Below are 14665 nucleotides of genomic sequence, written 5' to 3'. Positions count from 1 at the left end.
CACACACACACACACACACACACACACACACGAAATTATAAGTTTGTTTTCCAGATTTAGATCCAAAAAGTAGTTTTTCCTTCAAGAAGACAGTCTTCTGTGCACTTTGAGCATCCTTGCACATCGCTGTGGATGATCCAGGGATGCAAGGCCCTTCAATTCTCAGCACTGTGTTTGAGGTGAGCAGCCTTGAGGGTTGAGGAATTGTCTACGAAGAGCAGGCTTACTTGCACCTGCTACAGAAGAGATGGCTTTGCACAGCTAAGTGCTGCTAAGCTGTGATGGGAAAGGAACCTCTCTGCATGACTGCTATCGAGCTGGACCTTTCTACAAGCCTCGGGAGCTTGGGAAGAAAGAGACCAACTCAGACATGCTGCTTTTGCTGTATGCTGTACCATGAGCAATAGGGGCCTCTATCCCTGACCCAAGAATCTCATTTCCTGCCTGCATCGTGAAATGTTCAGATACTACCTCATCACTTTGTCCAGAAACTGAAATCCCAGACCCACTGTTTTTATTGCATATTGTTCTGCTCAAGTGTTATAATATTTTTTATTCTAAATTTCAGCACTTTAAATGTTCTTGAAACTTACTTCATCCATTATATTAGTGGCTGCCAATAGCTCCTCCTCCTTCCCCTCCTTCCCCTCTTCCTCCTCTCCTCCCCTCTCCATCCTCCCTCTCCTCCTCCCCCTTTCCCTTCCTCTTCCTCCTCCTCCCAGTTTTAGTTTTTTTTGACGTCTCATGCATTCATTTGCTGCAGTTACTTCCTCCTTTTTGTTTTTAAAGGTTTTGTGATTTTTGTTCTTAAGCTTATTGTTTTAAAGATCCATTCTTGATTTTCTTAAACTCACTCTGTGTTGTTGATTTTTCAATTTCCTACTTTCTGTCTTATTTTTAGCAGGCAATAGGGGTTGCTTTGTGTGTGTGTGTGTGTGTGTGTGTGTGTGTGTGTTAACCTTGGGGTAATGCTTACTAGGTTGTTAATGGTTTTCTGCTAGCAGATTTGAAGTTGTATGTCTTCGGATGACGTACCATCTCTTCCCCAGATGATTCTACCTCAATTATTACTAATTCTAAGTCCCAAATAATTTCATTTCTTTCATGATTTCTTTTTTTTTTCTTTTGGCCTTTTGAGACTGTGGACTATGCTGGCCTCGTACCCACTATAGCCCTCCTGCTTATTCTTTTGCATATTAGGATAGAATTATACACACTGCTCTCCATTTGTTCTCCTGTGATTTCTTTCACCCAAGGGAAATTTGTAAAAGTTTCAAGCTCCCAGATGCTAGAATTTCTTTTTATTTTAAAATTTTATGATCAGAAAAAAAAAAGAGTTTGACTTAACCCTTTTGACTCTTAGGTTTCTTTTGTGACTAATAAATGGTCTTATGTGTTTGTTATTGGGAATTGAATGTAGGACCTTATAGATGTTATCATTAGACTACTTCCTCCTGATTAGAGGCATCGAGATCCTTGGGGTAAGTGTGCTCTTCACCATCAGGACATCTAATTCCCCCTCCTTTTTCTCCTCCCCCTTTTTTTTTTCCTTGCACATGGCTATTTAACAAACCACAACCAACAGCATCCAACCATGAACCATAACCCACACTTGGGGCCCTAGCATATATGTACCTTCTGAAGAGTCTCCAGAACCCCAAATGTCACACACTCGAAGAAACTATCTACAGCTGTCAAAATCATGCACCCGCTAGAGCATGAGGCAGAACATAGTCACCTGCTGTGGACAAACAAAAATGGCCTCATGTACCATACCTGGGATTAAAATGAAAACACATTCTTATTTTTCCTGTGTTTTTAAAGGAACCAAAATTCTCGGTACAACGTGATTTTTACATTGGCCCATTTTCCTGCAACTATGATGTCATCTTTCTTTACGGTCTCATTGTTGTGTTTGCAAACCACATTTTCCTTATCCACTTATCTATGGATGGACATCCAGGCTAGCTGCACATCCTGCCTCTTGTTAGTAGTGCAGAGATAAGCATGGAGAGTACTCAGGCCTATGTAGGAGTGCAGCCGGATCAGATGTTCTTGTATTTTAGTTTCTTGAGAAGCTCCACAGTGTTGGGCGCAGGAGCTGTACACGCTAAGATTCCTAGCTGCAGCAGCAGCAGTAGCAGTGTATAGGGAGCCATCTTCCCCCCATCCTCAACAGTACTGCCATGCTTTCTTGTGATAGCCGTGCTGACTAGAACAGGCAGGAATCTCCGGTCAGTTTTAAAGCCACGTTTGCCCGATGTTGAAGGATGTTGAGCATCTTTTCAAGTACATATTGCTATTTCTATTTACAGTTCTTTTTGTGAGCTGCCTGTTCAACTCACAAGCCTTTTTATTGGTAGATGATTTTGGAGTGTTGAGTATTTTTCAGTTCTTTATATATTTTACACATGACCCCCCACCCTTTCATCTAATCCCTTCAATCACCTTGGCGCCTCTGGCATTTATGGGTCCCACTGACCCCATCTCACTTTAAAGCAGGATAAGAATATCATCAAATAATAAAACAGGCACCCAAGGCCACTGATTTTGTTAATTCTGTAGCTGGCCGATTTGCTCGGTGCTCCTCTGGATTCAGCTGTTGGGTGGAGTCTTCACGGTTTTTAAAGCTAGGATTCTACTATCTGCAAGCAGGGATAATTAAATCTGACTTCTTCCTTCCCTATTTGTATCCTGCTTCTTTGCCCTACTTCTCCAGTGAGGGTTTCAAGCAGGGCACAATGGTACTTATTCCCTCTGCTTTTGTCTTCTATTCTTTTTACAGATACGACTGCTTCTCCAAGCCTCTACTATTTAACTCCGCTCCTTTGTGTGTTCTCATGGACTCTTGGGTTTGGTCTTGACTGTATCCCAGAGTTCCAGACATTGTGGCCATGCTTGCTTATTTTCTGTTTGCTCACTCTTTCTTTCATGTGGCCGTTCTGTCTATATGGCTGAAGTTCTCCTACATTCACCATCTTCTGACACCATATGGATGCTGGCCTTCCTCTCCAGCTCCTGGGCTGAATTCACCTGCTCCTTTGTCTCTTCTTTCAACACATTGAATATTTTTACCAGAAAAGTAAGAATTAGGTTGCAGCCACTCAGCCCCAGATGGCAGGGAGACAAACAGAAGTCACTTCCAGAAGCAGCGCCTGCTCCACCCCTATCACTGACTGGGACAGGGGACCGAGGCTTCAAGAGGAGACTGATGGAAGTATGGAGCTTCCACTAAAGTAGACCATATTAGGACACAAAGTATGTCTTAATAAATATAGGAAATTAAAGCAGGTCCTTGTGTTTCAGCCTCATTCCACAGGAGATGACACGTGCTTTGTCCTGGAAATCTGGTCAACTGCAAGACTGTGCCACATTCATAGAAATTCTCATCTATTTGGTGGAGTGTAGGAGCTCATGTGTAGGTTTTCCTCGACGTTCTCCAGGTAACTGCAATGTGGTGATCCAAAGGCACTGACATAAAAAGACTGATGTTAGACGGAGCTGATGGTGGAAAGACAGACAGTGAGCCACACGGTCGAATCTTTAAATGGGGAGAAGTGTATGAGATGAGTGTGGTGAATTTACAGTGATCTGGGAGGATGGGTACTTAGTGTAATAAATATAGTAATAGTAATGTTAAAATTATTTACAGTGACAAGACCGTGTAACTATAAACACATGTCAGTGCATTTTGTTCACAGTGTACCCACTAGGAATTCTAATTTAAATTCTTGTATTTTGAACCAAAAATCAAGGAGTTATTTAAATATATGGCTGGCACATATTCCCAAGTCCCACCATGATAACGCTTTATTTGAGTGTTACTTAATTTTAGAATTAAGAATATTACTAATATAAAATTATAAAACATGCTGGAAAGAAAGAGAAAGTATATTGACTAGTATGTTTATTGGTAAATCTATAATCAAGCTACATGATTAAAAATTATTTAAATAAAAGTAAAAACATGTATAAAAAAAAACCACTCACTTCTAAAACACCTGTAGTATGATGGTTATAAAATAACAAGTTTGAAAGCAACACATTTATAATTACAGAAAACATTAAAAATGAACACTTAAGAAAGTGTGTCTTGCTGTTGCTTTGGGAGAAAAGGTGGAGACAAATATTTTATCACATGTATTTATTACAAGACTTTCCAAATGACATTGTAAATGGTCCTTTTTTCATATTTTGCTATAAAATATGAATTTACTCAAAGGAGATAGAATGAATAAATTATAAACATAGTGGTAGGGTAAGTCATCCTATATTCAAATATGCAGCAAATAACTGCAAAGGGAACACCCTGACCACACAAGGCACACTAGTTACCTGGATGTCTACCCACCCTCAGGGATGTTCACAGAGAGCATCGTTTTAAAATAAGCCAAGAGGAAACAAAGCGGGTTATGCGCAGCTGACTCGCTGGCCTGTGCTGACTTTTAAGTTCTTTCTCAATCATAATGAAATCTAGTTTTAAAAGAGGGGTTTCTTCAAACGTGAACAGTTGGTACGTGATTAGTATTGGTATCTGACATTTTATTTTGCATGTCTACTCTTTTCTAAGGGTTGGCACACACCTCAATTCTTTAGAGTTACACAACCTTGAAAGGGAATTGTAAAAAGCTGTTCTCAATTTATACGCCACAGGGATGGTGACACACTATTCTGAAAGACTGGGAATATTAGACAGGATTCAAGGCCACAAATAGGTATCGTCAGATGCATACTGGACTTTTAACAAAAACACTTTTCTATATTTACCTTATATACTTTCCTATTCTGAAATTTTAGACTAATACACTGAAGAATTTAATTAGTAAAAAAATATGCCCCAATTTTTCATTTGATTATTTTACAAACACTGAATATATTTTAACTTAATTCTTTAAAAAAAAAAAAAAGTGTGTCATGTGGAGAGCACATAGGACAGCCCAAATAAGGCCCACATAGATAAACATGTCTCCCACTGCTGCCCTTCCTGCTTGCACTAATCACACATGGTGATAACTACTTCATCCAGAGTTCTGTGATGAGGTCACTAGGCACATTTCCTCTATAGCCAGGAAAACGTTTTTCAAAGTTGATGAAAATGTAAGTAATTTCCAAACAGGTAGCTTAGTTTATTGATCTCCAGTAGGTCTGAACTTTCAGAAATAGCAAAAACACCTCAGGGGAAAAAAATGGTATCAATTGAATTTTTCATTTTAGGAATTGTTGTCTGAATGAGAAATGTATCCCACAGACAGACTCGGAGACTTGAACACTTGGCCCCAGGTGTGAGGGGTGCTGTTTGGGAGGTCTAAGAGGTGCAGATTTACTGGAGCAAGTACGTCCCTGGGGGAAGCAGAGTGCACAGCACCCCCCCCTTACGTCCTGGTCACTCTAGGCTCTGTGTGGTATGCTTGCTGTCAGCCGCTCTGCTTCCCCGAGGGAGTCCTAGCTCTCTGGAACCAGAAACTCACATAAACCCTTTCTTTACTTTAAAAGAAGAAGAAGAAGAAGAGTTCTATTAGACTAGATTTAAATAGACTCCCCCGTGTGATAGACAGCACACGTGGACAGCACACGTGGACTGATGTCACACTTACGTGAACAGCATCAAATGGATCATTCTCTGAATTCATCATGCTATGGGCTATAAACACAGGCATGAAAACCGAACACACCTAAATAGTGCAAGAATATTTACATGCATATATTATAGTTCACTTAGGCACAGATTATTAAAACATAATGTGAGCATGTTAATGTAATTCACAGTATAAACACATTTTAAGGAGTAATTTTAGTTGGGAATAATAAAAATTCACATAACACATCAGTTAAGCTATTAATACATATTTTGTTTTTCACATATGAAAATATACATATAAGGCTCTTTTAAAACTAAACATTTTTACATAAATATCCACTGATTTAAATAAAGGTTGACAGAGGTAGAATTTGTGTCGGTGTTCATGATTCGCAGGAACAAGGACTTCAAATATCTCATTACTCTGTGTTCTTAAAAAAAAAATCCATGTAGAAACTCACTGAAAACCATAATCTGAAAGGTAAGTGAGGACAAAAATTAGTCACTCAAGACATTAATAAAAACTTAAATTCTATAGTTTTATATTACAGTCTCTAATAATAACTTGTTTCCCACGCCTCATCATCTTTAAGAAGCATCATTCTACTCCTTGAGAAACTGTTGGACATGTGAAGGGAGAGGCAGTAAGAACAGGATTTGGTTTGCTGAGTCACAGGTTCCCTCAGTGAGCTCGTGTGATGCTGTGGTTGAAGAAGACATACATTTGGTCTCCTCTTCCCCTTGTGCCTGGCAAAGGCACCTAAAGTACTTGTGCAGTGAGAGCGATTGGCGGCGCTGATGAGAAGACTAATGGCTGAAGGCTGTGGAGAAGGGGCTGCTCACCAGGACGGCGGCGTTGGGTAGAGGTGGCAGGCTAAGGGTCAGTTATCAATGCTAATGATGTATCAGCCTGTTATGCCATGTACTGAAGCCTCTGTAAGGCCCAAGTGGACTAGGGTTGGAGACCTTCCAGAGAGCCGAACCCTGGAAGCCGTGCACACACACGCTCGCCTTGTGCATGTCTGGCCATTCACTGGTGTCTTTGGTAGTAACTGGGTGACCATAAGCAAAGCATAGCACCTGGCAAATTCAGTCAAACCTGGGGAGAGATCCGTGTGGCATCCTGGGTTTAAGAGCAGGAGGGTCAGAAGCACGGTTAACCCAGGACTGTAACTGGCACCCACGAGGGAGGAGTCGTGTCCACTGACCCGCTCACCAATGGGATCTGACATGGTCTTCAAGGAGAACAGTTTAAGGAATAGAGTTACATTACAGGACACCTAGTTGGTACGTGGCAGAGAGTTAACTGTTGGAAGGGTTCGGTTGACTTCATGACAGTTTTTTCCCTATTTCTTGTGGTGTTAATAAAAACATAATAAAAAATAAAACTAGGTTATCCATTTTTACTATTAGAGAGACATTAATCTGAGAAACGATTTCATGTGCATGTAATTTGTGTCCCATTGCTCACTGGAGAAATCCTTTAACATTCAATTTAGTGATATTACCCAAGAAATTTCTACAAAAAGGGATTATTGGCTAATAAATGCACTGTGACACTTTGAGAATTAATTGTCAATTATTACAAAATTGTAAGTTGTGAATTGTTAACAGCTGTAACAGTTTGTGATGCACCTAGACTTGGAGGGTTACAATGATGACCACCATAAGTGCTGGTGGAGTGAGGACAGCCAGGGCTTACAGCAGCACTGGTGGCTCAGAAACAGCGGAGCTCTGTGGAACATAGGCTGCAGAGGTGGGCTGGTGGGTAAAGAGCTTGAGCTGGGGAATGCAAAGAAGGATGGATTTCAGGGACTTGCTGGCCAACCCATCTAACTGACAGGAAGAGCCCTGCCTGAGAGGGTAAGGTGGAGCTTGACAGAAGCCATCTGGCACTGAGTCCATACGCAGGCCAGCACATCACATACACACTAAGTAGACCATTTACTATGAGACGCTGGGAACCAAACCAGGGGCCTGTTGATGTTTGGTGAACAGTCTATGCAGTGGAGGGTCCCCAGCTGCTGTCTGTGGCTCTTACGAGGTCCAAGAATCCAGAGCCCCCAAGAACTTTTTAGGGGATCTACAAAATCAAGATCTCCCCCCACCCCCTTCCCACAACATCAGTGAATCGCTTGCCATTTCACTTCCTGTTTCTTTCTCACGGGTTACAGCTGACTCCTGTAGAGGCTACCTGATGTGAGAGGCCAGCAAGTAGGACTTTCAGATGTGTAGGCCACGGGGATATCATAGCCACCCGGCTTTGCTCATGAAGATAAGCGGCTGTCCTGGACCATCTGTAAAGCTGGGTGATGCTCCAGTAAAGGTGAATGCTATGTGGAGAGGCAGGGGCTGTTGGTCCCACATTCTACTCGGCCAACCACAGAGCTAAGCCATCAACAGCCAAGCATGGAAACGTGTTTGGCACCTTGTTCTGAGGCATTGCAACAAAAGGCGAACCTAAGCACCCTCAAAACAACCCAGTACCTGACTGGATGTAAGGGTGCAGTGACTCAGGTGACAGGAAAACAAACGTTTTACGAACATAAACATTCAGGAGAAAAGCAGCCATCAGCCATCATTAGACTGGGCCCCAGACACTGGCCTCAGTATGGGATGGCACAGAGTAGCCCTTCTTTGTGATGACACTTGGAGCCTCTGAGGAAATGCTAATTATCTTTTACACTCAGTGCTTCTATTAAAAGAGGCATAGAAATGCATCACGATGAAGAAACTGACTCAACCGTTTCTGCCAGTGAGTGAGTCTGCATTCCTCAGTGACTATCTGTCAAAGCCAGGGTCTGACTCAGGCTTCTTATCTCCAAGGAATTGGTCCATTTCTTCAACTGTCTCAGCCAGAGGCGGCCTGACATCAGCTCCTTGGGAACAGATCCTCATGTCTATGGAAGCTTGGAGATAAGTGATGTCAGCAATTTCAATCCTAAATCTATAAGCAGGGCGCTCTTCCCAACAGCCAGGGAGATGCCTGGCAACCGCAGAGTGTGAACTAATGGTTTAAGTACACGTCAGGATACTCCACTATGCAGCGGTAATAACCATACAAAAGCACACATATGGCTGCATCTCACAAATGCATCACAGATAATAATAAGCCAGAAATGTACAATTTCACTGATAAAACCCAAAAACAAAGGAGAAAGAATCCATGCTTTAATGGTTAAGAGAGCCTGAGAGCAGTATTTGCACCTGTGTCTGGGTGCACGCCAACTCGATGCGTCAGTGTAGTCCCAGTGAGCTCTGCACTTTTGATATGGCACCTTCTCCTGTCTGCCTGGTGTAGGCAGGGCCTCAGGTAGCCTAGGTGGATCTTACGATGCAGCTAAGGGTGACTTTGATATCCCGATCTTCCTGGCCCCACCTCCTAAGAGCTGAGAAGAGTTTTCGGAACTTATTTTGGGATCTACTGCAAACTCTTACTGTTCTTTCCATGTTTGGCTCCTACATTCCCTATGTGGCTCAGACATGGCTATGAGGCAGATTCACTACAGTCTTTCACTCAGCCTCTTTGTATGCACCCTACACGAAGGACGGATGAGTTAAGACTCTACATCTGCATGTGATGTCACCTTCACATAATTTGTATGCCCTGCCCTAACTTTCAAAGCTTTCTCCTACAGTTCCCCACAGCCCACCATCCCTGCCACACTGAGTGCTCTGCACCTAGTGAGTGCATTGTCTCTAAGCCTTTCCCACTTTATCAGCTGTTATTTGTACACTGAATTTGGTAGCTGGTTAATACCGTCCTGTGACATCTCATATTTCTTAGCAAGTGCTGATTCCCCCACTCCTCTGCAGGGTTAAAAGTGAGCCCAGGGTTCCTGTGTGCTCCTGTGTGCTCCTCCACGGACTCATACTCCTAGCCCTTTCCGTTCTGGTTAGGTAAAGCTGACACACAGTGAAATACACAGAACACATGTGCAGGTGATGCACATCAACTGCGCATGCCATGTGACTCTGACATGCCACCAACACACAGGACATGTCTATTGCTTCAGGAAGTCCCCGGAAACACCTTTCCAAGCCATCTCTCTTTCCCTGACTGTGCAATTCCAAAATTTTTACAACTACAGGTTATCTTTACCTGTCCTTGGGACCCGATACATACGTTCCTGGTAACTATGCATTTATGTGATCAGGAGTCTGTACAGGAGATTTCAGAGTAGAGCTCAGAGGTGATGTAGGAAGACCAAGTCGGCGCATCTCTTGGATTGCTCGCTCTCTGTAAGTGAAGATTACACGCTGTAAGCATCAGGAGAAGCTAACACGTGGCTATTGGGGTTATTAGTCCACTAGAGACACCTGCTAGTGCAGTCAGGGTTTCTGCCACCTTTATTTTATTTTCGTTGGTTCTGTCTTTGAAATTGGGCCCTACTGTGTTACGCAGGACACCTGGACTCAGGGGCTCAAGGGACTCCCCTGCCTTGCTCTTCCCAAGCAGCTGCAACTGCAGTGGGTAGGGTGCCTGGCCTGGCCTTATAGACTTTAGCCAAATCTGCAGGATTAAAAACAAAGTGATTCACTTTATTTTCTGTGTATGAGTGCTTTGCCTGCAGGCATGTGTCTGTACAACACACATGCCTGGTGACTGTAAAAGGCAGAGTAGGGTTGGTTATGGACGGCTGTGAGCCACTGTGGAGGTACCAGGTCCTGGGGAAACGCAGCCAGTGCTCTTAACCACTGGGCCATCTCTCCAGCCCCAATTTGTAGTTGTTTTCAGGAGTATGTAAAATATTTCAATTAAAAGAATATACATTAGAAGAAATTGTTCAAAGCAATTATGCTATAGCTATGTCAGAACATTAGGGCATTAACAAATAACATATAAAAACATAACAATCACAATGATATATCTAGTTTTAAAAAGTTAGGATACCAAGTATACATTCAGAAATATACAAATCCCCATTAAGCCATCAGGGTGGCGAGTACCTGTAATGCTAGTACTGGGGGTGGGGTGGGGTGGGGTGGCAAGGAGAGAGACCTTATCTCAAAAAAATCAAACCAAAGCAAACCAAAACCAAAATACAACTAGATGTTAAACTCAAAATATTAATAGTGATTCTGAGGGGGAACTTCCTTTCTTCTTTAAGCTTTAACCATGTATATAACATGCGATTTCCTGACTACATCTTGTGTGGCATTTGGTGGAGTTGAGCACGTCAGCTTCCTGCCTTGCCCTTTCCTGGTTCCGCTTCTACCTCCATACCCATCTTCTGTTCTTTACTGAACCCTCGGCTTCTGCCCACCCTCACATCTGTGTTGTTCCCTGGGCCTTGCTCTATCAGGTCCTTCCTGATTCTAGGCAAAGAGAAGTTCCATCGCCAATGCCAATAAACGTCTACAGTCTCCTCTGCCCCAGCAGCTACACACTTCTTCTAGAGACAGGCTTTTGCTATGAAGGGCAGGCTGGTCTCAAGCTTACCGGCTTCCTGCCTCACCTTGAGTTTGAGGACTACAGGGGTGCACCATCGTGACTGCATACACGGTGTGCACACACACACACATGAACTCAAAGACAGTCTTTACATACACACCCATGTCTGAAGCAATCCTCAACCACGTGTACCTCACTAATGTCACTGTCACTGCAGTCCAGGTCCTGAGAACAGTGCTGCTGCACTGCACACTTCCCTCCTCTGCCCTTCTCTCTCATCTTTCTCTGCACATCCACTTAGCCTTCTCTGTGCCTCTAATCTCTCAAACATCACAGACAAAGGAGCCCACTTTCTGCATCACACTGTCTTTCCCAGTGTCAGGAGTGTGTCAGCACCTGGATGTCCCCTCAGGGACATTGTCCTTCCCAGTGTCAAGAGTGTATCAGTGCCCTGCTGTCCCTCCAGGGCTCCCAGTCTGCCCTTTCCTTCCGTTATTCAGTATTCAGCTTTTCTTCATAGTACAGTTGCTCAAACCTTTTCATTTTTCAATGTTATGGAGTCCCTTGCTCTAGCAGGAAGTGCCCAAGAAACATAGCTTACAGATTAATACTAAAGCAGTTTGCTGTTTGCAAGCCATATTAAGTACTCTTTAAATAGGATAGAAGATACGCAGAAATACTGTGTATTGCTAAAGAACTGTCTTACCGTTCGTACTTCTCATTCGACATCTGCCTTTTCAGATTATCATAATCTGTCTGTAACTGTGTCACTTTAGTTCGAAGCATGGAGGTTTCTCGGCTTTGGGTAGTTCTTAAAAACAAATGTATAGATCTTAGAAATAAAAAACCGAATGATCACTTTTGTAGAATCAAGTGCAAATACAAATGGGCTGATTCTTAAGAACAAAGACCACAGCTTTTCAACAGGGGCTCTCTCTAATCCGGAGCTTCTGCACAGTCCACGAACTAGAAACACAGGATGTAGCACATGTTCCTTCCTTGCTTCTTGCCTCACAAAGAACACTGTCTCAGCTCCCCTGGCTCTGTACAAAGGCCACTTTTTCTGCATGCTCACAAGTCCAGGCTCTTCTCTGCTAGGATGAAGTCATCACCAGTCCCCTTGATGGTGATGAACAACGCATGTGAAAACCAAATCTCACCGGTTCCAAGCCTTTCCTGTCTGCAACCAGCTCACTCGGACGCGCCTCCCCTCAGCAAAGCCTTTGTTCACTCCTCAGACTCAGGTCCTCCCCTGAAGCTCACTCTTCCCCGGCTCGCACCCAGGGCACTGCCTTGGGGTAAAGATGTGCACAAGTATTACTTCAAACCCCATGTCTCCTGAAAGACTCCTCTGGATGTCCAGACTCGGCAGTTAGGAGAATCAGGGACTGTGGGTTTGTGTTACACCCTCCAGTGCCCTCACTACCTCAAAAGTTGAAACTACTTTGTCGAAGACGCTTCCCCACACACGTTGCTCCACAACACTCACAGTTTGCTTTCTGAAAGGTTTAACTTCTCCTTCAGTAGCTGGATTTCCGTGTCCTTCTCATGGGAGGTTAAATGGGACTGGAATTCTTTATCTCTGTTTGTAGCTAACAACGACTCGAGGTTTTTAATTGTCTGTCTCTCATTCATCAGCTGTTTTTTTAACAGTTCTGATTCTGATTTTACATTCTCTAATTCTGCTACTGCCTACAGAAAAAAAAAAACAAAGATTAATTCAGCAAAAGTTTAGGCTTAGTCTGAAAAATTCTTTATCTTACAATATGACAGTGACTGTTCGGTTGTTATGTTTTTGAGTGCCGGTTGAAGACTTTAAAATGATTTTTAAGTAGTAAGAAAAGCATCATGATTTAAAGTCCTCTTTGCTGGTTGTACAAGGGCTTCTTTGGCTTTAAGGCATACTCTGCCTCTCCGATGATCACCAGCCATCTCCCTCATCACGAGAGGGTAAGAATATGATAAACCTCCCGCCCCATCAGCCTTGAGTCTGTGCTCTCTGCAGCATGCCAACTCTCTGGTCACAGTTAAGCAAGTGCTGTAACTTCTCAATACAGGATCTGACAAGAGAAACCCAAAGACATGTTCACAGGAGAGCACACAGCAGCCCAGTCAACGTAATGTCTCAACCTGGGGATGGGCAAGTTCAGTAAAGAAGGCTTAATTCATAATGTAAATGCCTTGAGATTTTATTATTAAAAAATTCAAGTTAGAAAACTGTTTAGTCTTTAAACCAAAATTTAATTTTAAATAAAAAAAGAATGTATGTTCCTGATCTACACCTAGAAAATGCCTAACTTTTTCAGTACCATCTATTCCGAACCCAATTTTATCTGCTTCTTATTTTCTTGCAGTGCTGAGACCAAATCCAGTGTGTGCCACAGGAAGGCAAGGACTCCCAGTTCAGCTACACCTCATCGCATCCTCCTGCTCCACCGACAAGCCTCAGTCAGCAGCGAGGCAGTCAAACCCAGTCATCAAAATCTTGCAGTCAAAGGGAACAAAAGGAACACCCGAAAAGAGACATGAAGTTAGGCTGTGAGTGAGGGCCCGCCAATGCATCGCTGCACCTACCCGCTCCAGCTCCAGGCTTTTGGAACTCAGCTGTTGGGTCATGACATCTTTGCCTGAGTCGAGCTTGATGCACAGTTCTCGGAGAGACGATACGTCACCTAACACAGTGGCTTTCTCGCTCTCGTGACGTCGCAGCTCCTCTTCTAACTGAGACATGGCCTTAGCCATCGACGAGATCTGAGACTCGTACGCGTGATGTGCATTGATGTGCTGAGAACACAAAGCCAGACATGAGTAACTCAGTCACTCAAAGTGCAAGCCTTCAAAGACGGCTTCTGGGATTTGTGTAGCCACAAACTTAGTTCAGAAAACCAAATGCCAGTTCTTGTATATGCTAAAACATTCTCAGGAAGTAATGTGCTATTTTAAGACAACCAAAGAGGGAGTTAATGCATGAAAGGAATGGCATGTAATTATTAATCATAATAACTAAATATCTCATGTATATATTTAGAAGATGCAAAGATGAAAATTATACTTAAGTATTGTGAATGAGTGCTTTTTAAGTCTTTTCCTTATAAATGTCCCTTGTTATAATATTGTTTTTCTCATCATATAGCAACATATAATATAAAAATATATTTATATATATATTTCCAAATCATTCTTTTAAATTCTAAATTTCAAAACTAGTGTTTATATTAATACTAAATACCTAAAGTTATATTTAAATTTAGATTTAATGATTTTTGAAATAATGAGCAGAATTTGAAATATTCAGCAAAGACCTTCCCAAAATAACACACATTTTAAACTTCTTGTTATTTAAATTTTATGTGATAACTATGAATTTATATAAAATCTACTTTGGGGTTTCAGGAAGATAGTCACTCTTAAAAAGCAAAGTGACTTTAACAGAGTTCACAGAAATCAATCAATTAAAAAAAAAACCAATATTTGCAAGCAGGCTTATGAGCTATCACTGCTACAGAAAAGTAAACCCTCACATGCCTCAGGCTGCTCCACTCTCTGCAGTGCTGCTCACTGGCAGGATGGCCCCCTCACATGCCTCAGGCTGCTCCACTCTCTGCAGTGCTGCTCACTGGCAGGACGGCCCCCTCACATGCCTCAGGCTGCTCCACTCTCTGCAGTGCGGCTCACTGGCAGGACGGCCCCCT

At 42.7% G+C, this 14665-nt stretch overlaps 1 protein-coding gene across 5 annotated transcripts in view; it reads right to left on the bottom strand.

The window, feature by feature from the left end:
- Nucleotides 1–4008: 4008 nt before the first annotated feature.
- Cep135 (centrosomal protein 135) overlaps nucleotides 4009–14665 on the bottom strand; it is a 60702-nt gene continuing 50045 nt past the window's right edge. For 3 of the 5 annotated variants that reach the window (XM_029545314.1, XM_029545315.1, XM_029545318.1), the window contains 5 exons: nucleotides 13548–13757; nucleotides 12463–12665; nucleotides 11680–11805; nucleotides 9681–9818; nucleotides 4009–6052 (listed from right to left, as the gene is read on the bottom strand). In XM_029545314.1, coding sequence (XP_029401174.1) covers nucleotides 9716–9818; nucleotides 11680–11805; nucleotides 12463–12665; nucleotides 13548–13757 — 642 coding nt within the window. In that variant the 3' untranslated portion in view covers nucleotides 4009–6052; nucleotides 9681–9715. The remainder of the gene's footprint in view (nucleotides 6053–9680; nucleotides 9819–11679; nucleotides 11806–12462; nucleotides 12666–13547; nucleotides 13758–14665) is intronic. The other 2 variants (XM_029545316.1, XM_021210825.2) reach the window with 2 other exon arrangements.

This window comes from Mus pahari, chromosome 13 (assembly GCF_900095145.1).
Source record: "Mus pahari chromosome 13, PAHARI_EIJ_v1.1, whole genome shotgun sequence".
In the NCBI taxonomy this organism is placed as follows: Eukaryota; Metazoa; Chordata; class Mammalia; order Rodentia; family Muridae; genus Mus; species Mus pahari.
The sequence above is the reverse complement of the archived record's forward strand: the minus strand, read 5'-3'. Positions and strand labels throughout refer to the sequence as shown.